At 42.3% G+C, this 23,505-nt stretch overlaps 1 protein-coding gene across 2 annotated transcripts in view; it reads right to left on the bottom strand.

Annotated features, from left to right (window-relative positions):
- Positions 1-394: 394 nt before the first annotated feature.
- CSDE1 (cold shock domain containing E1) overlaps positions 395-23,505 on the bottom strand; it is a 34,737-nt gene continuing 11,626 nt past the window's right edge. Inside the window, exons 3-20 of one of the 2 annotated variants that reach the window (XM_029068564.1) lie at positions 15,692-15,890; positions 14,878-14,987; positions 14,390-14,482; positions 13,676-13,773; positions 12,594-12,675; positions 11,710-11,838; positions 11,470-11,595; positions 10,629-10,841; positions 8,976-9,116; positions 8,728-8,892; positions 6,749-6,856; positions 5,953-6,128; positions 5,380-5,492; positions 4,323-4,442; positions 3,176-3,354; positions 2,715-2,878; positions 1,719-1,851; positions 395-1,355 (exon numbers count right to left, since the gene is read on the bottom strand). In XM_029068564.1, the coding sequence (XP_028924397.1) occupies positions 1,308-1,355; positions 1,719-1,851; positions 2,715-2,878; positions 3,176-3,354; positions 4,323-4,442; positions 5,380-5,492; positions 5,953-6,128; positions 6,749-6,856; positions 8,728-8,892; positions 8,976-9,116; positions 10,629-10,841; positions 11,470-11,595; positions 11,710-11,838; positions 12,594-12,675; positions 13,676-13,773; positions 14,390-14,482; positions 14,878-14,987; positions 15,692-15,890 (2,397 nt within the window). In that variant the 3' untranslated portion in view covers positions 395-1,307. The remainder of the gene's footprint in view (positions 1,356-1,718; positions 1,852-2,714; positions 2,879-3,175; positions 3,355-4,322; positions 4,443-5,379; positions 5,493-5,952; positions 6,129-6,748; positions 6,857-8,727; positions 8,893-8,975; positions 9,117-10,628; positions 10,842-11,469; positions 11,596-11,709; positions 11,839-12,593; positions 12,676-13,675; positions 13,774-14,389; positions 14,483-14,877; positions 14,988-15,691; positions 15,891-23,505) is intronic. The other variant, XM_029068565.1, reaches the window with a different exon arrangement.

The raw sequence follows: 23,505 nt of genomic DNA, 5'->3' as shown, positions 1-23,505 counted from the left end.
GGAAAAGAACAGGTTGGGGGGAGGCGGGGGGGGGGGGGGGGGGTTGTTTTTTGGACACAGATCCATGGCGGCATCTCGTCTCCCACGGCGGGTCAGACCCCTCCCCCGACGGGGTTCGGAAAAATGGGGTGAGGGGGAAGGCAGAGAGAAAAAGAGGGAGGGAAGGTGGGAGACGGAAGGAAGGCAGGAGTGGGGTGGGGAGGGGCCCCCCTTTCCTCCGCCATATTGGGGGGCTGCCTCAGGCGGCGAGGGACAGGATGGGAAGGAGCCAAACTCGGCCCCCAGCCACGCTCTCACCCTCCTCCACACGCTGCGCAGGGCAAGCCTAAGTAAATCGTTCTCAACACCGGGGGCCCGGCTGCAAAAAGAGAAAAAAAAAAAAAACAGGATTCGCTTCAGGCACAACTTTTTTTTTTTATTTTTTTTTTCCGTTTGTTTTTTTTAAATCAGTAAAAGAAACTGGGGTTTTAGAAGCTGCAGTGTTCTAAGCAGCAAGTTTGTGCATCTTTTTTTTCTTTTTCCTGTTTTGTTTTTAAATATGTTTAAATTACCACACTGATGGCACACCTCTTCCTTATGAAATTCTGCACTATACATACTAATCGCAGAATAGTTACCCAAAAAAAAAAAAAAAAAAAGGATAAACCCTAGATCTACTCTGGAAGATAACCTCTCACTGTAATCTAACTGAATTTCGCTAAATGGACTGTGACAAGATTATAAACGAGATATGAAAAATAACATTTTTTTTAACATTTGGCCTTCAACTTAAGTCGTTTGAACGCCTACACGAATTTTTATTTTTTAAAAAGGTGATATAGTCTACCCTCATATGGTCCTCAGAATTAAAGCATAATGAAGAGGAAACAACAGGAAAAGAATGCAACTGAGAGCTAAGGCAGAGCACCGGCTTGCCAGAGATAACGAAGGTAGAATATACACTATCTTGAGTGCAGAATTTCATAGGGTTGACCAGAATATAACTGTCTATATTTTTCACTTACACAGGCGAAGTAGGTTTGCAATTACCAGTTGCGTTATATGCACCAAATAAAGCTTCTAAGATTGATACTATAAGGCGCCACCTTAAGTTCTCCAGGCTGCAACTGTGCATAAATTTTAAAATGGTTCTCTTTTTTTTTTTTTTAAACATAACATGAGGAAGGTGTTAAAACTGGTGTAATAGCTCCATAGAATAAGTATTCCAGATTTTGGAGGATGAAGAGGGAGATATTCAGAACCCTTCACCAGAAACCGCCCCCCCCACTTGATCATATCTGATTAAATGATGTGCTTTGTGGATGGGATTAATCAATGACACCAGCTTGACGGATCTTTCTCTCTGCACCAAATCCCTGCAAAGAAATAACCTTTATGATTAGCTGCGATTTTCAATCGGGTACTTCATTTAGCAGAATTTTATTCGGTACATTTAAAGCAAACATTTTACTGCTCTTTAAAAAGAGAGAGAGCCCACCCCCAGCCCCTACTAAGAGTTCAATAAACTCCTCTGGCCCCAATTTATTCATTCTCCAACCAGCTAGTACGCTTCTTCCGCCCCAGCAGTGGACTTCTTCCACTTGATCCCCCCGACCCTCATTCGACTAACAGCGTTTCAATAACAGATGTCGGAAACTAGGGACGTCCCGAGAATCCTCGACCCCAGAACATCTTTACTACCCCGTGTTTCTCCCCGAACATCGGTTCTAGCACCGTACCTTTGAGTTATCTGGTCCCTTTGGCTGACGAAGAACCATTAAGCGAGGAGCACTGGCATCGTCCAGAGTGATGCTCTTCAAGCGATTAACCAGTCGATCGGGACGTGGAGCTGCAACAGCTTTGGGGCCTTCGCTGTAAAAAAAAGACGACAACGAGGTCAGCGAGAGCAGAGTCGGGATGGTCGGAAGCAAACAGGACTTCCAACAGGGTACACTCCCTACCAAGCTCGGCAAGTGACTCATTCACATCACGGACTGTTCCCGAAGAGGAAGTTATCTGTGTCAGAAAATGAGGGACCAGCATAAGGCAGAGAAAACCCGCCCCTCTAACCCCCCAAAAGATTTTCATAGGCTTGCCCCATACCAAATAATGCAGAGAACAGAGGTCTTCAAAAAGACTTCCTGGAAGAAGGAAAAAAAAAAGTAATCCTAGAAAGATCCAAGATCCAAGAAGGGGGGTCGGGAGGGGAGGCTGTTAAAACGGAAAGATAATGGCTAAGTAGGTATACTGTAGAACATGAAGAACTAGACGGTAAGCTCATTATGGGCAGGGAATGTGCCTACCAACTGTCGTACTCTCCCAAGCGGGTAGTACAGTACTCTGCACCCAGTAAGCGCTCAATAAATACTGTTGACGCTGATGATAGAGAAGGAGCAAGTGAAGTGAGTGACCCATCAGAGGCAAGACAGACCAGACTTGGTATCTCACTTTATGGATTTTGGGAACTAAGCACACCCGTGTCCAGAGTCAAGTCTGTCTGGGCCCCGCTCAGTAATATGTGAGTTAACTTTTCAAGGCCCAACTTCACTCCTCCCTCCCTCATCTCCTGCTGTGACAGGAGTCGATACGGAGGGCTATGACTAGGAAAAGACTGGCGTGCCACATTCCTGCTCAGGGGGAGGATGAAAGTGGGCGGTGGCCAACGGACACTACGACCATTTCATCGGAGGCTACTCCCGACCAAGAGTCCACACGCTCAAATGACTGACACTCACCAGACCCGCCAGACATTACAGGCACTACACTTCCCGGTACGCTGGTTAAGAATCACTGAGAATTCCACTTCGTCTCCAGCCTGCAGTTCGATGCCATCCTGTACTTCCTTCACATGGAAAAACAGCTTCTTACTGTCCCCTACTTCGTAATTAATGAAGCCAAACTGAAAGAAAGACACAAGAAGTTTGCTTTCAGAAGGACAGCCTTATCACGACAGGATTTCCAAGACTGTGAATCACCTACGGGGTCTAACTGAACATCAGGAACTCAAGGAGCATAGGAAAGGGTCACGGTTAAACCCCGAAACAAAGATAATCGACTTCTTCCTAGAGCAGCAGCTCAGGGAATTTGTTAACTGTTTGACTCAAATACTTGTGCCTATAGAAAATCTGGAATATGGACGCAATGACCTCCAAGCTGAAGGTACTAGACCCCCACGTTCAAACAAGCGGCTGCTCACCTGATCTTTCACACACTCCACCGTGGCTCTACGCAGAGGGGTGATATTGTAGGCCATTGTCTGAGCATTCTGACCCAGGACACACAGCTGGAATTTGACACTCTCCCCCTTCTGCAGGCAGTCCCCTTTGTTAGCCATTCCAACGATACCAAATGGATAGACCTCACCTTTCATGTCCCCTTGTGAGAGAAACACAAGTATCTGATAAGTCAGGAAACACAAAGCACTTGAATACTTCACCAAGACACGTTCAAACACGAGAGTCACTGGTAGATGCCTAAATATTTAACAAACACAGCTACGTATACTTGTAGATTGAAGCCGAGAGTTAAATACACCTAGAAACTTCCCTCATGAATCGTGTTATAGAAGCAAAAATAATTTGAACAGCAACAGCCTAGTGGAAAGAACACTGGCTTGCGAGTCAGACGACCTGTGTTCTAATCCCACTTGCTCGCTGCGTGACTTTGGGCAAGTCACTTGGCTTCTTGGTGCCTCAGTTTCCTCATTTTTAAAATGGGATTTAATATCTGTTCTCCCTCTCCCTTAAACTGGGAGTCCCATGCACGACAGGGACTGTGCCGACTTCATCCTGTATTTACCCCAGTATTTAGTATAGTGTTTGGCACATAGTAAGCACTTATATACCACATTTTTTTTTTCACTGGCACACTGGCCAGCTAAATACATTGGACTTTCCCAAAGTCTGTCATCTATGAACACCCTCCCTGCAAACAAGAGGTAGATTATTCACCGCATAACACCCCTTTAAGTGTGAATTCAGGTAAAAGAAGCTTACTAAGACCTATAGTCTGGACCAAGAGGGCAGACTGTTCCCACAGCATGGTAGTAATAACAGTACTTATTCAGTGCTTACTGCGTGCATAGCACTGAACTAAGCTCTATGAGAAAATACATCGGTGGGAACTAAACAAGGTCCCTGACCCTCATGGAGCTAACAATCTGTAGTAAACTATAACTTGCAGTTTCCATTAGAACGTAAGCCTCTTGTGGATGAGAATCTACTCTACTTTCCCAAGCATTTCATAGTGATCTGCACACAGTAAATGCTCAATAAATACCACTGAATGAACGATTCTAAACAGCTCCTTGTATATGCCTGCAACCCAGGTGAGGGAGCCCTTACCTTCCTCCACTATCTCAATCATTCCTTGATATTCAGTCTGTGTTGGATCGACACTTCTCAGGGGGCGAATGACTTTACCAGAGTAGATTGTTGGATCAGCTTCCTCAGTGACACCATTAACTGCAAAACAAGAGCAGACACACGGTCTCAAACTAGAAATCCTGATAATTCACCTTCCCACTGAAAAAAGTATGTCAATAATGTAAGTATGAGCTAAAGAAACCAAGTGAAACTGAAGACATGGAATGGATTTATTCACTTGGATGGCCACCCCGCCATATATATTCCTTTGTCACTGTTTCTAATTATCAGGCCAGTGTTTATTAACATGAGGGCTGCCTCTCAGGTCGGGCTCCCCCAGCACCCAACGCCCTGAAAGAGACACACATTTGGGAGTTGGTGGATTCCAATATTCCTGACTTGCTCCCTTTATTCATTCCCCCAACCCCCCACCCTCTCCCAGCCCCACAGCACTTATGTACATATCTGTAAATTATTTATATTGCCTGTCTCCCCCTCTAGACTGTAAGCTCATTTTGGGCAGGGAATGTCTGTTATATTATCCTCTCCCAAGCACTTTGCACACAGTAAGCGCTCAAAACAATTTGATGTTTTCCGTTTTTACCAAGTTTTTACTAACACCCTGGCATTTAAGAGCACCTTTGCTGTCATCGGTACTCTGGTCTTCATCAGGAGGTACAGCAGACACAGGAGTTAGAGAGATTTACTTTGAACTATTCTGTTCAAATAAAATGCTAGGTTCCCGTTTGTGAAAAAAAAAAACCACCAAAAAACAAAAAAAACCCCAAAAACTCAAGTGTGAGTTCGCAGAAACTAGAAACTACCATCGATTCTCTTTCCTTGAAATTATTTTCCTCAAAAACTGTCTTTTGTTCATAACATCCACGATCAAAAAAATGGGTTTCCTCTATCAGGAAGCAAAGCCCTTCAGAGTGGTAAAGGCCAGTGACACCAAGTTCAGAATCTCCTCCTCCACACCTGGCAGAACTCCTGAAAAGTGGAAGCATGGCAAGGAATCAGGACCCTAATACATTACCTGAGTGTGTTTTGTTCACCTTTTCTGCACTGACTTTGTTGCCTTTGCCCTTTGACAAGCTGTATTCGACCATGTCCCCCAGTTCCAGGCTATCGACATCACCAGAGAACTCACTGAAGGGAGGAAACGAACAATGCATTGGGAATCTGCCAGATATGAGAGGGTGGTGGACCCCGTTGACCTGCATCTCTCTCCAGTATAACCCACCACTGAGAGCAACAGAACCAGTGATCCGAGAGCTAGTTTTAAGCCCTTTTTAGCAAACTTCCATTCTTCCTCATGGACCAAAATGAATTTTTTGTCATAGGTTAAGATTAAGGATCTAACTTAGGGCTCCCACTTGTAATCAGACTCAAAATATTGCCACTTCTCAGAAAGCAACATGACACCGAACACATAGAACAGTTCCCAAAGTGCCACAAAATAGCCAACAATTTTTTTTAACTTATCCCCTAGAGGAAGTAGAGGAAGATGAAGGAGAAAGAGAAACCCCATCCCAAATTTAGGGTCTTCAAACCACACACTGCCATATGCACCAAAAGAGAGCTCCTCAGAAGAATGAGTGCAACCCACCTGTAATGGAAAAAGATTTCCTTATCATGATTGGCTGTTTCAATAAATCCAAAATTATCTTTCAGGGTTGCCACATAACCCAAGAGCCTTTTGGCATTGGAGTTTCGACCCAGAAGTCTGACACAGTGTGCAATCTGTTGTCCAGTCCTCTTTGTTTCACTAATGCTAAACTCAACCTGCAAAGAACAAGAATAAGTACGTTACCCCCAAGTTCTGAGAGTAGATTAGAAATGACCCTCACACCATACTTGCGGGGGTGGGGGGGAGAGGAAAGTCCCGCACCTTACTCTTCCCTCTCCCTAAAGTTACTTCTAGTGAGGGGTTTTGGAGGGAGAGAGAAGCCCACGTATCCAACTGTTTTTTCACACTGGGCAAACACTTGTAAAACGCAAGAGAGTACCTCAAAGACAAAGACCATGTCCGTTTTGAAACCTCCAAGTGCCTAAATACAGGGCTTTGCACCCCTTAAGTACTCAAGGAGCATTAATGAACGGATAAGGCCACCTGAACTGGGAGTGGGGCAGGCAGACCACGCCATTGTGGCCAGACAAGGGCTTGGAAGGCACCAAGAGGCTCGAAAACATCACAGTCATCTTATGTCCACTTAAGATGGAACCACTCACTACGTCAGGAAAGACACTGGGGGGAAGGAGTGGATAATTTAAAGGGGTACTCAGCACTAGAAGAAGTCTTAACCCCCACCAACTTCTCTTTGATAAATGATACACCTGACAGCCTAATCTGCAGCTATTTCACATTATCAGCTCCCTCCCAAAGCAAGTGAGGTTGTCTTTGCCTTATCTCCTATCTGAGGAGGAGTGGATCCTTCCAGGTCCTTGGCTTGATACGCAATGGTCAGTTTCACCCCGCAATCATCATAAACGATAACTCCATCTTCAGCTTCCTGAAATGGCAAGGTCATGATGTTGACGAGTTATGCAGGGCACAGACAAATCTCAAAGCAAGGAAGGAGACAGATATATATATATATATATGGTGCTATTAACTGCCTAAGTTAGCCTTTCTAGATATCTATTTAACCACCCCCAAAGATAAAGTAGAACAACTGATTCCTGGCATAATTATTTACCTATTCCCAAAGGACACAATAGCCCAGAGATGGGACTAGACATGCCAAAGGGTCATTCAACCCTGAAAGAAAAAAAAATTCTCAATCACAAAGAGTTAAAAAAGGCAACCAAATTTTCTGACCCTAGGAGCCATGTAAAGTCTTCAGAAGTTTGGGATTTTTTTGGGGGGGGGGGGGGGGTCGGGGGGGAGAGGGTGGTAATTTGCTAAGCACTTATGTACCAGACACTGTACTAGGCACTGAGATAAATCTAAATTAATCAGGTTGGATACAGTCCCTGTCCCACATGGAGCACACATTCTTAATCCCCATTTTACAGATGAGGTAATTGATGCTCAGAGGTTACCCAAGGTCACAAATCAGGTAAGTGGCAGAACTGGGATTAGAACCTAGGTCCTTTGATTCCCAGCCCCATACTCCTTCCACTAGGCCATGCGAGTTCAAGTGCTTGAAAGTATGATCTCAAGGGCAAAGTGGACACTTGACTTACTACTGAAAAATTACAGTATCTGTTGAGTGCTCACTCTGTTCTGAACACTGTACTAAGCTCTGAGGAAGATACAACATAATTAGATTAGACGCAGTCCCTGCCCTACATGGGGCTCACATTCTAGAGGAGGGGGGAGAACAAGTACTGAATCCCCATTTTATAGATGTGGAAACTGAGGCCCAGAGAAGTTTAATGACTTGCTTAAGGTCACAGAGCAGGTAAGTGGTGGAGCTAGGATTAGAACCCAGGTCCTCTGTCTCCCAGACCTGTGTTCTTTCCTTTAGGCCATGCTGCTGAACGTACAACTCTCACCTGAACCACTCCAACTCCTTGACCTCCCCATCCAAATGTAAACTTTTCATGAGTGGATGCAGAGTTAATTTCAGAACTGTGGATAGGCAGTGATCCAAACAGGGAGGGAAACTGGTGGTGTTACATGAGATGACCACCAGCCAATAGCAGAGCATTGTTGAACTCAACTGAGGTTTCCAGGAGCTACCATGATTCGGCCATCTCCGAGCTACACTGCCTCCAAAGCCATTTGTGTATTAAAGGGTCACGGTCTTTTCTTTTCAAAATGGCCACTACAATGTTAGAGGCCACGTGGCTCAGTGGAGAGAGCCCGGGCTTGGGAGTCAGAGGTCATGGGTTCTAATCCCCGCTCCGCCACTTGTCAGCTGTGTGACTATGGGCAAGTCACTTAACTTCTCTGCGCCTCAGTTGCCTCATCGGAAAATGGGGATTAAGATTGTGAGCCCCATGTGGGACATCCAACGGTGCTTGGCACACAGCAAGCGCTTAATAAATACCAACATTATTTATTAATACAACCCATTCAGCTAAATTTAAACAGTTTTTCAAAAGACTTTAAGGAATTCTGCCCTATGGCATGTACCGATGACAAGCACTGTGTGCCAGTGCAGGCTTTTCAAATGGTGCCCAGTTCCTTGATGTTACCAACTGACCGATGGAAACGCTAATTTCATATAAAATTTAGCTCTTAGATTCAGTATGGTTTTAGAAAACTAGAATCCACCCAGAGGGCTATGTACTAATAACATCCGAGTCTCATTTCTTAAACATGCAGAACAATATACTTACAACTGAGGCAGAGACACAAAGTAAATCAAGCTTCTTTCCCCCAAAAAGCAGGAAGCTAGAGATGCAGTAACACGACCACAGAGCAGAAAGTTACCTTTTCCTTGCCTTTATTTGGGCTAGTGGTTTTGGGATTGGCAAAAGTGGCTTCTTTTTCTATAGTGCCCAGAAAACGGTGCTCTGAATGGGTATGAAATGAAACCGTGCCCTTGGGAAGTTTTTTAATCCGTATGGCATGATTTCTTTGGGCAGACAGCATATCCTACAAGACAGGAAGAAAAATTTAAAAAATTGAAAGCCTAGTGAAAAGATGGGTTTTCCTAACAGATCGATTGCCTTACTCACAGGGACCACAGTAAACTCTACTTCATCTGAAATGTGGAGCTGGTTCCCATCCAGTATTTCACTGAAGTGAAAAAACATGCGGGCATCACGATCCACACACTTGATGAATCCAAAGCCATCCCTCATTGCAGCAATCACTCCCTGCAAAAAATAATTCTCAAGTTCATTATCAGGAATTGGTGACAAACAAGTACTGCTTAACAATCCTATTTGAGCGCTTAGTGTGTGCAGAATGCCGTACTAAGTGCTTGGAAGGTAGCAATATAACAGAGTTGATAGACATTCCCTGTCCACAATAAGCATACAGTCGAGAGGAGGGAGAAACAGGCATTAATATTAATACATTACAGATATACACCTAAGTACTGTGGGGCTGAGAGAGGGATGAACAAAGGGAAAAAATCCAAGTACAAGGGTGATGCAGAAGGAAGTGGGAGAAGATGAAATGAAGACTTAGGCTCTGAAGGTGGAGAGAGTAAAAGAGCTTATCAACTAGGATTTTTTTTTGGGGGGGGTGGTCTAAGAAGGCTCCCCAAATACCAGAGGAACATACGACAACCTATGGTATCTTCCCCATAAGTTCAGAGTTGTGCACATGCACATCACTTGTTTACTTTCACCATGATAGTCTTTACTGAAATACAGATAACTCCTGCTTCAAAATTTTTGAAATAAACAGCTGTGGGATGTTTATGATTTTGGTTGTGTTAAATTTTTGAAATCTTACATTTAAGCACTTTCAGAGTAAATTGCTGCAAAAGGAAACTTCCCTGCTTCCAGTTTGTACAATTTAATTTTAAATGCCGAGCCTTGAGGTTTTAAGCCTGAAAGCAGAGCCAAAAACAAAAAAATAAACCTGACCAAAAAAAAATCAGAAACCTGCTCTGATGAGGTCTCAAGTACTAAAGAACTTGGTTTCACCAATCAACTTTAGTACTCGCAGTTCAGACACAATGCGTGCTTTCACTTCAGGTCTCGCCAACATGGAGGGACTCAGGAGACATTCTTCTGACATCATGAACAAGTCATGCTGTTGGAAGAAACCAGCTGGTAGAACAGGTCAGCAGAAGATTGCAAGTTTTCTTTAGTGTGGGGTTTTATAAGAACACAACAATGATAGTGTCTTTTAAGCGCTTCCTATGTACCAAGCACTGTGGGTGAAGAATATCAGTGGGGGACAAACTCAAGTTGCTACAATGCATCAGAAAACAACTGAAGACCTCGAGACAGAATCTACTTCCTGCACTGTTTCACTTACAGGGTTCTCCAGAGAATTGTCCTTTTTATTTTTTTAAATGTTTTTTAAAAGCCCCAATTTTTACTAGCAAAATTCCACCTCTTAAAAGCATATCACAAATCCCAGCAGAACCACCTAGGATGAATAACCCTGCAGACTTAAAAGGGAACTGAAAAAAAAAGAATCAACTTTGGCAAAGTATGATTTCCTCATATTTTCAGTGACGATCTAAATTTTAATCAACATGTAGTACCTATCTGGAAAATATTTCAAAGCCAAATTTTTTTTTCTGAGAAAATTTGGTTGACAACTTTGTCATGTAATTTCCATGCTTATATGCTTTGCTTGCAGGCATTACAACTGGAACAGGTTATCCAATGAAGAAAACTTTAAAAAAAAAAATACATCAAACTTGCCATTTCTCTTGTTTCATTAGTGCACTGAAAAGTATTGGAAAGAACTTCTATGTTGGTTGCTCGTTCTAACTTGTCACGCCGATCTGTCGAAATGTTAAATCTGACATGGTCTCCTTCCAGTAGGGTCACCTTTGATTTTGTATCTTTGTCTCCAAAGGGAAGTTCTTTAGGTATCACAAAGTCTACTTTGATACGTCCAGGCAGTGGATCATTCTGATATAGGAAAAGAACAATTGCAGCATTGAACTGATGGTTCCAATTCCAAGCCAAACTTGCTAGAATGTAGCAAGGTTAAGAAATGTAAAATAATCCCAATTCATTGGGCATGCATAGAAAAATAGCTAAAAATGGTCACATCATAGTATAATGAGGCATCTAGGAGTTTTAAGGCTTTTCAAGACAAGAGTTTCTGAATGTGTTAAGAAAAAAAAAAAAAAGGGAGGTGGAAGAAGTCAGTCGGGGGAAGAAAAGGAAAAGTTGAGTTCCAATTAAGTGACACTACTTTTGACAGCTTTTCTTCTACAACAACCTGACAGTATCTGCTGAGATCAGTTCTTACACATGAAGAAAACCATGGGCCCCAAGAGGGGTGGGGAAGAAACACCATAATTTGGATTTCTTTTGGATTAAATAAGGATTAAGGTGTCTCAGTTGTTGCACCAATATATATTCGAAGACGGTCCAGAAAAAATTTGAGTAGATTCTTCTAGTTTGAGAAGGTACAAAGCCATTTCACATAGCTTTCCACAGGGACCTCAGCAGATATCTGACAGTGTCAAATCCCACTGTAACGACTTCTGAATGGAATACAAAACACTCTTTTTAGAAAGAAGCTATTTACCTGATTTTTATTGGGTACTTTTGGGATAACTTTGGTTACAGTTCCATCAAAATGTTCAATGCTTATATCTTCAAAAATCACGGTTCCTTGAGGCAATAATCTGACATCTGTTGCAACTTCTTTACCCTTTAAGGAATTTTTAAAATGTATAAACAAAAGTCAGTCCACACAATTTAAACCAGGTTTAAGCGTCAGCAACATCATCTCTCACTGCCCAAGTGGTTAACTGAATTGTCTTACATTTCTGTCTTTGATCGTGAACTCCACATCATCCCCAGGCTGTAAGGCTTCTAGGTCACCCTTAAATTCACTATAGTGAAAGAATATCTCCTTTACAACATCACCCCTTTCAATAAAGCCAAATGCTTCCTAGAAAGAGAACATAATAGAGTTAGCAGTGAAGAGGCAAAAACATGAAAATTTAGAGCGACAGTTCTGCTTCCACTTAGAGTTCAACAAAGCCATTTAGTAAAACAACTTAATGGGGAAGCTACTTTTCATGTTCTTGATTAGGTACTGCCAGTGAGATCACTTATGCCCTCAGTCCTGTCAGAATGCATATTTTCACTATGTGTTTAAGATAGAAAGCAAGTCTACCTGGATGTAATGCAACAGAGTGAATGATGTAGAACGAACTACAAGTGCTTAGTACAGTGGTTATTTACAGTAAATGCTCCATAAACACAACCAACTACATGAACTTTCTAAACCCAGGGTTCTGCAATTATGCAACCCCTGCATTATAAGAGAACTGGGTGTTATATGTACCACCAACTGATGGTCAAGCTTTTGGAGAATCCAGCTTCCTTTAGTCTAAAGGATTATGACTCTGGATATTGCTTGAAGGAAAATATTTTTCCACTCAATGTTTTTATTGGTTTTGTGGTTTTTTTTGTTTTTTGTTTTTTTTTACAATTTACTTCCATTTCTAACAAGGAACCTGACGGTCTGAAAACATGACGAATGATATCAAAAGGAACCAAGCCAGACTTTCATTCTATATTTCTGAAACAGTGAAAAAAACTTTTTAAAGGCAGGGGAAGAAATAGTGGGAATACCTCAACTTCGGCTAAAAATCGGGGACAATACACCTAAAACTGCTTTAATTTTAAACTGATATTTACCTTCATGGCACAAACTACTCCCTGGCAGCGGGCTTGTTTCTTTTTCAACAGCATAATGTTTCGAGCACTTACAGCACCAGTACTGAGGGGTTGAGGGGAAGGGAATAAAGAATTAGGTCAACCGTTATCAGTTATGATCCTAAGAGTTACACGCAAATACAGAAAAAAGACAGAACAATCCATGTAACTTGGCTCACCCTCCTCCCTACATTTTGCAACACCACAACTCTCCTGACAATGGCTGCTTAAAACATTCTCATCCAGGATTAATCATTCCATCTTCTTGGTTGAACCACCTCACCTCATGATATTTATATCTGTTCTCTCACTCTCAACTACAGGATAACTTTCAAATATTTCTATGACTGAAAGCTCCCTGAGGATAGGGAATGCATTTTTTTTTAAAAACTTCTTTGGTACATTTGCCAAGGGCCCAGCAGAGTGGTCTATACAGAATAGGCACTTAATTACTGTTGAAACCAGTACTGCTTCAGTACAGTACAGACAAAATGCAACTGTCAAAGTCTCTAATACCTGGTGTTCATAGAGTTCCATCAAAAAAGCCCTTTGCTGGGATTCCCCAGCTCTCACCTTGGCCACACAAAAGTAAACTGACCAATACAAGAATCCCTAAAGATTTTCATTTTGCAAAAAAAAAAAAAAAAAACATCTTCCAAAATAACTAGAAGGTGAAGTGAGGGGAAAAGTCTTAAAACTCCCAGTCATTACTCCGTTAGCTATAACGTTAAATAAGGCCATGGTTCAAGACACCGAAGGCTCAAAGGCAGAGACAAAAGTAGGAGAGTCATAGTCAGTTACAAAATACTCTTCCATTTTCTGAGGAGAGCATAGTGGCAAGACTGGGACAGAGGCTGCAAACACTTGGATAAGTGCCTAATTCTATTTTACAATCCCCCGAGAACTGATAAAAACACTAAAAATGAAACTGAACGTCATTCCAGAGACTTCCATCGATGGACTTGATTTTTTCAGTTTTGACATTTATGTGCTTTAATAGAGAAATTAAGAGTATCATAGCCTGAAAGTTTAAAAAAAAACAGAAAAACAGAAGGAAAACTTACTGTTTATTCGTGTCAATTACAAAATTTATTTTATCTCCCGTTTCCAGCTGAACGTTCCCTTCGACATCCTCTGGGGTATAAGTCAGATAAAACACTTCCTGTGAATCAACAACAACCAATATTACTCTGCTTTGCCAGATGAATGATCCTACACTAAAGCTTATTGTGATTACTTTTGATGCATGGATTGAATGCCAGTGTTCCAAGGAACTTAACTCCATTTTTACAAAAGCAAAAAAGTTTTTTTTTTCCCATATTCACAAGACGATTTTGCCTCCGCAGTGCCAGTGGTTTGAGTCCTTAGCTGAGCAACAATCCCATGCTAAAAAAATTCTAAACAATTATTTGGAAGCACTTGTCCAGAAAATGAACATTAAAAATAATAATAATAACAACCACCCCCAAGGGAGGTATAACACACTGAAGTGTTAACAATGGGAACTGTAATGATTCAACAAAACGTTACTCAACATTAACGTTACAATAAAGCTGACAAACTATTTGGGCAAATTACGACATTTGGAATTCCATTTTCCATATTTCTGGTCACATATCACTTGTAGCCTTTCCAAAAAATAAAAAAATATATATAGAGAGAGAGAAGATTCCAAACCTGTTTTGACACCACGACTTAAGTTTACCTCAATGCTTTTCAGGCTTATAGATCACACTGGTGGATCAGTCAAAAGTTAAAGGAAAATACACAAGTTTTACCCCATTACGTTCGTAGCAAACACTCCCTGTTGGACTCTGACCCGGGGCAGCTGGAGATTTACTCTCTAAGTTGTGAGGAACAGCGCACACAACCTACCAGTCAAAAAAAAAAAAAAAAAATTTCCATTGCTAATCATTTCAGGAGCAGCATTGTGCAACACAAAATGAGTTTTAATGCCCTCTAATACATACAAGGATGCATTAAAATATGATCCACAAGAGGATGCCATGCTGCAAAGTCTCAACCTTACAGTACACCAACTGACTGTAGGGATAGCTTGAGGGTTACGCAAAAACCCCAATTGAGCCATGTCCATGTTTCAGTGTCAAACTGAGGTCAAAAAAAAAACCATCAGTGATTTCATTATAGTAAAAAAAAAAAATCTTTTCTGAAACTACTTTGCGTGCAAAACTGGGGTTTGTCTCTTTTGATGTGCACAAAATGGATGCAAATATAGGGACCCAGAAAACAAGAAACAATCACTAACCTGTCCATTAATTCGTTCTTCCGGTAATATCTCCGGTTTTATCTTGACCAGTTTAACAGCAATGGGTTTTCCAGTCCGCCGATCAGATGATACTTCAAATTCTACGTCATCTATAAGAGAAGAATCCAAAGACAGATTCAGTTATCTAGAATTCTTCAACCCCACACATTCACTGTTTGAAATGTGGCTGACTAATCTTTATACAAGACCGTGCACTCTTCAAGTCACCTCTGAAAGGGGTGTTTCACATTTAAAGGTTCCGCGTGGCAATTTATATCTCGATTCCATAAGGGGAAAACCTGTTTTTACATTTCTCCAAGATTCCTTTAAAAAATAATAATTCATAATCCAAGGAGCCTTAATGCTTAGTTTTCCACTAGAACCAGACGGTCCCCCCAGAAAAGGCAAGGTTTGTAAAACTATCTTTGCGAAGTCCTGAAAGGGCAAAAATTGGCAAGAGAAGTGGCAGGAGGCTTTCATTATAGCCAGTTTTTTCAAAAGAATGCTCCCCATAAGGAACTTATGACATTGCATCCATAAGATGGTTAGATGACAGTAGGGGAAGGCCATTGTACTTTCCATTCTACGACGCAATGCAAACTCTCCATTTGTTAAACTATCTTGGAGATCCTAAAATCCAGTCCCATCAACTCTCACAAACACTGTGCAAAACAAGAGGGGAGAAAGATTGCCAACTCAGAACCTCATAACAGGGACCCAGTTATCACAGTCCCACGTTATAGAAGGCAAAACCTACAGCCAGAAGAACAAAGAGTGTCACGGGACACTGAGAATACAGTAGTTGACAGATTACCTCCTACTTTTAGTTCCTGCAGGTTGCCATTGTACTGTGAGCAGTGGAAGAAAAGTCTAGCTTGGCGTTCTGAACACTGAATAAATCCATAAGAGGTCAGCAGTTTTTCAATAACCCCAGTTTCACGCAGTGCGGCCGAAGTACCATTGGGGTACCCGTTGTGTCCATTGTTGTGGAGGAGGTTTGGATCAAAGCTCATCTGATTCATAGAGGGGTGGGGGGAAAATAGGAAAAAAAAGAAGGCAATAAATTCCGTACATCTTGTTTTTAATATTTTCCGTATCTGAACAGAACCTTACACTTGGGGACAAAATACTGCCGAGACCATGAAGTTTACTAACAGACAAAGCTATAATAAAAAAAAGGAACATAAGTGCCAAGTTTTGAACTGCCATTCATCTCTAAAAGCTAACAGGCTAGAGGAGCAATAACTAAATGTACCTACTAAAGAAGCTCATGATCAAGTTGCAAGAAATGCTGCTTCCCCCCAGCCCTGTTTTTTTTTTTTTTTTGGAAAAAGATTGATGGTCACAATAGATTTAGTGCACAGCATTTAAAAAGAGTTTAACTTCATTACTAAATTCATTACTAATTTTAAAGTACGCTAAAATTATGAGTTACCAAGAAGTTACAATTTCTAAGCAACTAAGAATGACTGCCTTAAGATATTTTATATTACTAAATTGTTTCTATTTAACAGTATGAGCTCTGTTGATTAGATTTTTTTTCCCCCACAAAGCCAGTTTTGGTTCATCTGAACAATAATTTGCTATTTTGATTATTGGCAAAATCACTTCCTAAAGGAAAATTCTGAGCTGAGTGTTAGTGAAGATTAACACTTCTACTCTTTACAACAGTCTTCTGCTCTAGACTTCTTAGACACCAGAGGATTTCAGAATGAAGCATGCGACCACTAAGACCCTCCCTCAAAATAGCTCAACATGCAGGTCACAAGTGCTTTTAAAAAAATCTACATATACACCATCTTCCAGTAACCTGCCCCACCAAAATAAAATAAGGATACAGATTGCTCTCATTTCTATGATGAGAAAGCATTCAAAAGGTTTAATAAAATACTAATACTACAGAGGGGACTGTTTTAAGAAGATTCAATTTAACACTCTGGAGTCTATTTAAGGCCTCATGAGATGCTGCCTACCAAACAAACATTTATTTTTGCCTATAAAAATGGAGAGAACTGGCATTTTATGTTGACTGAAGCCAGACAATATAAAACAAGATACTGCAGCGGTTAGGATGAGTGGTTGACTGACATTTCCGATTTTGTTTGAGACAAGCTCAATATGCAACATTAATGGGGCATATCATGACTACCAGAAGTATTGATGCCTCATCTTTTAGGACTTCCTCCACAGTTCCTCAAAAATCCTGCAAGGAAGGACCTATGGGCTTAACGGCAATCCGCCAGTCTTTGGGGTACGATATTCAGTTTCTCAAGAGTAAAAAGGAGCTGAAGCAAGACTCTAGACAGGTGCAAGTTTCTAATATTATGGGCACAGGAAAATAGAAAAGGCCACCCTGGAAATGAATCTGAGCTCAGTCGGGTCCAACAATAGCTGATCCTCCATGATTCAACATTAGAGTTAATGTGCACTGTGTTGTTAGGATGTGAGACTAAAATGCTACATTCCCAAACTCAAGAGCTCTAAAAATCCATGCAGTTAATACAAAGCATAAGCTGGGCAGACTGCTTCCCTGACTTACAGATCTCTGATAGAGGGGGGTCCTCTTCTGTTTTTTAGACCCAGATGAGGTAGAAGATGAAGGTAAAGGTAAAGGAAGAGAAGGGGGAGCTGCAGGAGGGGGGAGAGGATCTGATGACACAGTAAAAAGGTTCTCCATCTCACACAGCTGTGACAACATAGTACATTGTTATAACTGGGAAAGTGTTTACAACCATTTTCAAGAAACATTTATTAACATTTATCTCCTTTTCAGATTTGCAATTAGGTCAAGGTGTTAAGAGACCTTAGAGAGAGAGAGAGAGAGAGAGAGAGAGAGAGAGAGAGAACACACACGAGAACAGCCCAAACTGCTTTGGTAAGCCACCCTCTCATGGGTTGGTTCCACTTTAGAAATAGGAACAAGTCAACTAATAAAAAATGGTCCAGATAACATTGGAACCCAGAGCAGCAAGAGGCAAGAAAAAGGACTATAGTCAACTTGAAAGGATTCTGCTCCAAGCCCAAGCTTTATTTGCACTAATCATAATTTTAAAAGTGAGGCATAGAGCAGTTTTGCAATTCTGATAGATCTGATGTATGGAACATTCGCTCCCTGACAACTTTTATATGCCTAACAGCAGTGAGATGCTTCTGTTCATTCAACTGAACAACTGGTCACCCAATCTTTCAATCATTAGGTCAGTGTTTCTGATTAGGATTTTCTACTTCTTATCCTTGAAGTGCTTAACGGGGGACCCAAAGGCCCGCCCCCAGCAGTAAAATGAATACACTGATTCTTTAGAATCATTACCAACAGTGCTAAAAGATGGTCTTGACATGTTGCAGAACAGTGGTTTTTCAAAAAGATTTTACTGTGGCTACTTCTAGGGTGGCACTTTTTAAAGCTAGGTTAAATGATTTTATGTTTAAGGGATCTAGTTAACTAACAACTCAAGAGGAAAATTCAATTTTAAGGAACATTATCCCTAGTATTTTGATCACACTGTAGGTGGCCACACCAAAATGATCCACAGGCAGTATCTGAACTACTGCTGCAGAGATAAATGTGTTGCTGTTATGTTTAAACAAAATCTTGCTGGCAACAAGTGCTATAACAAGGGACGCTTTCATACGTACCTAAAGAAGTGCTAAGCAGTCCTGACAAGCACCATGAAGTCATTAAAAAATTACAAATTATTACCTGGGAGAAATATGCCCAGCCAGCTATCTATTAAGGAATTTAGGTGTTAAGTAATTTTAACCATGGAGTTCCTTAAAAGAAAAGTCTACCCAGAGCTAATTCATAACCAGTATTCTAAACAATTACACCAAAGATGTATAAAGGAAATGCACTTCTAGTAAAAATCATCTCATGACAATTTCATTAATAGGAAAGAAAGGCACACAATCCAAAACTCTCATTCCAGTCAATTATTCTAATTTTTCCCATTAGCATCATTCAGAAGAAATACCACTGAGAAGCAAAATTGGTTAATTTGAATTTCTTCTTCCACTCCTTCCTCAAATCCCAAAGGGAAGAAAAAAAGAGAAGCAATCACAGGGTTTAATAATCCAATCAAAAGATTAACATACATTCTGAAACAAATAAGCCGAGATTTCTGTCCCCGACAACTGAAGAAACCATCACTAGAGAAGCATCACTGGAAAGAGCCCGGGCTTTGGAGTCAGAGGTCATGGGTTCGAACCCCGGCTCTGCCACTTGTCAGCTGTGTGACTTTGGGCAAGTCACTTCACTTCTCGGTGCCTCAGTTCCCTCATCTGGAAAATGGGGATTAAGACTGTGAGCCCCACGTGGGACAACCTGATTCCCGTGTCTACCCCAGCGCTTAGAACAGTGCTCAGCACATAGTAAGCGCTTAACAAATACCAACATTATTATTATTATCACTAATACCAGAAATCATTGGGTTGATCCAGGTCATCAGTAAAGCTGTCCACCCACCACGGCTTATCCCTAAATAAAGCTGTTAAAAGGGGTAGCGTTTCCCATGGCCAGGTTATGAGAATGCCAGGACTGTATGAAGGGTGGGTGATGAGGTCTACGTGACTAGACACTCAAGGGAAAAATGGAAAGGGATGAAGAAAGGAAAAAGACTATTCAAGACTGAAGGAATGAGCCTGTAGCAAACCAGAGAATTTGTCTGCTGTCATGCCAGAGGGACAATAGACAGAAAACAAAGTGGATTTCAGAGGACTGTGAGGAGTGAGTTACAGCTGGTGCACTGCAAACCTCTGACACTTTAGGACAGTTAAAAAATACATAAACTACATAACACCCTAATGAGCTATCCCGGTTTCATTCACCAGAAACCTACCTCCCAGCCTCCTATATACTTCACCTTGTTGCCTATCCCTTGCCACATCAAGCATAAACTCCTGTCCGTTGGTTTAAAGACCCATCCTCTGTCCTCTCTTTCCACTCCACCTCAGCTAGCACCCTTCATTCCTCCCAAGCTACTCTTCCCCACGTTCCTTGACTGACGATTGACTGCTCACTCTTGGTCCTCCTGCAGCCTACCCTTTAACTCACACCATCCCTCACACTACCCTCCAAAAGCTTCTGCCCCATTTCCACTCTATCTTCAACACCCTTCCGAAATCTAACTTCATGCAGGTGTCACCCTGATTACATGTTTCCCCCTCGGGTATCACCTGGCCACTTTCCTCAGGACTTGGGCATGACAGCACAGCATCCTTGGAACTCACTGAAGAATGCTCTCTATCATTTAAACATTTCGTCACCTACTCCCATTCTCTTCCCCCCTTACCAGTAATTCATCGCACTTCCCTCATTAAGCTCTTTGAGGGGAGTGTTGTTAACCTCAATTGCACTCTCCCAATCACTTAATGCAGCATTTTACACACAGTAAGAGCTGAAAATATTGATTTAAGCTTGCTAGAAACCTACATTTCTAATCTCTTCTTCCTCTGCCTTAAGTCTTCTCCAAATGAAAAAAGTTTTCTCTGGTTTCCACTGTGCCCTCCAACGTCTCCCCAATTCCTTTTCTAAAATTCCCAAAAAAATCCTCTCTGCCAACTCCCTTCTTGACCTGCTACGATCTCGTTTTTTTGTCCCCTTCACTTCACAGGTGTACTTTCCAAGATCACCAATGCCCTGAAGTTCACCTCCCTATCCCAATCCTCATTAATCTCTCAGCTGCTTGACCCTATGGATCACCCTTTCCACTTGGAAAAGTTACCTAATTTGGTTTCACCAAGGCCATTTTCATCAACGATATCTAAGCCCTTACTGTGGGCAGAGCACTGGATTTAGCTCTTGGGAGAGCACAATACAACAGACCTGTTCCCTGCCTATAATGAATTTACAGTCTAGAAGGGGAGAGGGACGTTAATGTAAACAATTTACAGATTTGTACATTGTATTTAAGTGCTCTGGGGCTGAGCATTGGGAAAACACCAAATGCCCAAAGTGGAAAGATCCAAGTGCATAGATAACACCAAAGAGGGCAGGGAATGCGACAGATTATTGTAATACTGTACTCTGCCAAGGGCTTAGTACAGCACTCTGCACACGGAAAGTGCTCAAAAAATATGACGAATGATGAGCCGGGGAAAACAAGGGCTTAATTGTACAGGGCCTCTTGGAAGAGATGTGACCTTCATAAAGCTTTGAAGATGGGGAGACTGGTGGACTGGCATATGAGGGCGGGAGGGGGAGTTCCAGGTCAGAGGAAAGAAGCTGGAGGCAAGACAGATCAGACTGGGGCGCAGTGATCAAACTGGCTGTTACAGAAGTGTTGGTAGTATGTGGGCTGGGCTGTTTGTAGTAGATCAGTGAGATGCGGCAGGAGGGTGCAAGTTGAGTGCTTTAAAGCCAACGGTATGGAGTTCTGAGGTGGATGGGCAATGCTGGAGGTTCTTGGTGTGGGGAAGACGTTCTGGTTTATCTTCTTATCTCAAAGGCCACTCCTTCTCAAGTGTCTCAAAGCTGGTTCATCCATCATTCATCCCCACACCGTGGGTCTCGCTCAAGGCTCTTTCCTAGGTTCCCTCTCTTTCCACTTTGCACATACTCCCTTGGGGAGATCATCCACTTCCACGGCTCCAGCTAACACCCCTAAGCCGATCTATTTGGCTAGCCCCCAACTTTTCCATGTAATCGCCAGCTTGCAATTCCTCATGCCTATAGGAGATCTCCAGATGGGTGCCCAACTGTCATTTTAAGCTCAATAGGATGAAAACTAAACTCATCTTCCCCTCCGAATTTTCCATTTAATTTTCCCATGAGTTGACACACCACTCTCCCTGTCCCAGAACTCTGCAACATGGAATAATCCTTGAAATCATTTTTGCAATTTTCTCATCAACTCTGTTGCTAAATCCTGCCGGTCTGCCCTCTATAACGTTTCCCAGTTTCCCTTTTTCCCTCTCCACATAGTCCCTGTCCCACATGGGGCTCACACTCTTAATCCCTTTTTTACAGATGAGGTAACTGAGGCCCAGAGAAGTTAAGTGACTTGCCCAAGGACACAAAGCAGACATACAGCAGAGCGGGAATTAGAACCCAGGACCTTCTGACTTCAAGGTCCATGCTCTATCCACTAAGCCACGCTGCTTTGCTGTGCAATAATAACGATCGTATTTGTTAAGCGCTTACTTATGTGCCAAGCACTGTTCTAAGCGCTGTGAGTGGGCTGGCATTAGGAGGGCAAAGTGTGTGGGCTGGGTTGCAGTAGATCAGTGAGGTAAGGTAGGAGGAAAGCTAATTGAGTGCCTTGAAGCCAATGGTAAGGAGCTTTTAATTGATGCCAAGGTAGATAGGCAACAATTGGAAGTTTCTGAGGAATGGAGAGATGTTCTGAACATTTTTTCTTAGGGAAATGATCAAGGCAGCAGAGTGAAGTATGGATTGGAGTGGGGAGAGGGAAGGTGGTCAGCAAAGAGGGTGGGTGATGCTGCAGTCAAGTGAGTATATAGCTGTTTGGATGAGCAGGGTAGCGGTCTAGATGGAAAGGGAGGACTCTGAAGATGTTGTGAAACTCGAAGTGAAAGGATTTGATGACAGACTGAATATGTGGGTTGAAAGAGATGAGTCGGGCATAAGGATAAGATTATGGGCTTGTGAGACAGGGAAGAGGGTGTTGCCTATAGTGATGGGGAAGTCACAGGGAGGACAGGGTTTGGGTGGGAAGTTCTCGGTTTTAAAGCAGTCCTTGAGCTCGCTTTGTCATATCTTTTCACTGTACTTTCCTACAAACACCCCAGCACACACCTTCTTTCCTCCCTCCTATCTTTTCACAGGAACTGGGCCTTCTTCCTGCCTCTCTCTGCTGGCTCTCATCCTTCCTCTGGCCTAGAACTCCCTCCCAGCTTCAATTATCTGCTAGAACTCTGCTCTTCACATCATCTTCAAGCCCCTTCTGAAACCCCATTCACCCTCCAGGAAGCTATCCCCAATTCCTCTTCTCCCCAGGTTACATGTTGCCAATGATCATCGTCCCAGCACTTTTATGCCACTTCAGGACATTTGTTCTTACAACCTCCCGGGGGACTTCTGTACATTTCTCCCATATTCTGCTACTGAGCACTTTCTACTATCTAGACCGGAAGTTACTTGTGGGCAGGGAACAAGTCTACCGAACCCTCTTGTAGTGTACTCTCCCAAGTGCTTACTACAGTGCTCTGCACGCAGTTTAGCACTCAGTAAATACGACTGATGTGTTGGTCATCTTGGTTTGTACGCTCCTTTGCATTAGGGATCGGGTCTCTCACATTTAGGTGCTTAGTATGGTGCCCTGAACACATAAGGTGCTCAGTAAGAGAAGGCAGCATGGCTTAGTGGAAAGCGCCCGGGCTTGGGAGTCAGAAGATGTGGGTTCTAATCCCTACTCCACCGCCTGTCTGCTGGGTAACCTTGGGCAAACCACTTAACTTCTCTGGGCCTCAGTTACTGCATCTGTAAAATGGGGGTTAAGACTGTGAGCCCCACGTGGGACAATCTGGTTACCTTGTATCTACCCCAGTGCTTAGAACAGTGCTTGGCACGTAGTAAGTGCTTAACAAATACCATAATTATTATTATTAATAAATTCTACTGATTGATCCTCAGTGTTTACGACAGCTTAGGACAGAGAGCCTCACCCCTTA

The sequence above is a fragment of the Ornithorhynchus anatinus genome, chromosome 7 (genome assembly GCF_004115215.2).
Source record: "Ornithorhynchus anatinus isolate Pmale09 chromosome 7, mOrnAna1.pri.v4, whole genome shotgun sequence".
NCBI lineage: Eukaryota > Metazoa > Chordata > Mammalia > Monotremata > Ornithorhynchidae > Ornithorhynchus > Ornithorhynchus anatinus.
Note: the sequence above shows the minus strand (reverse complement) of the source record. Positions and strands in the feature narration are given on the sequence as shown.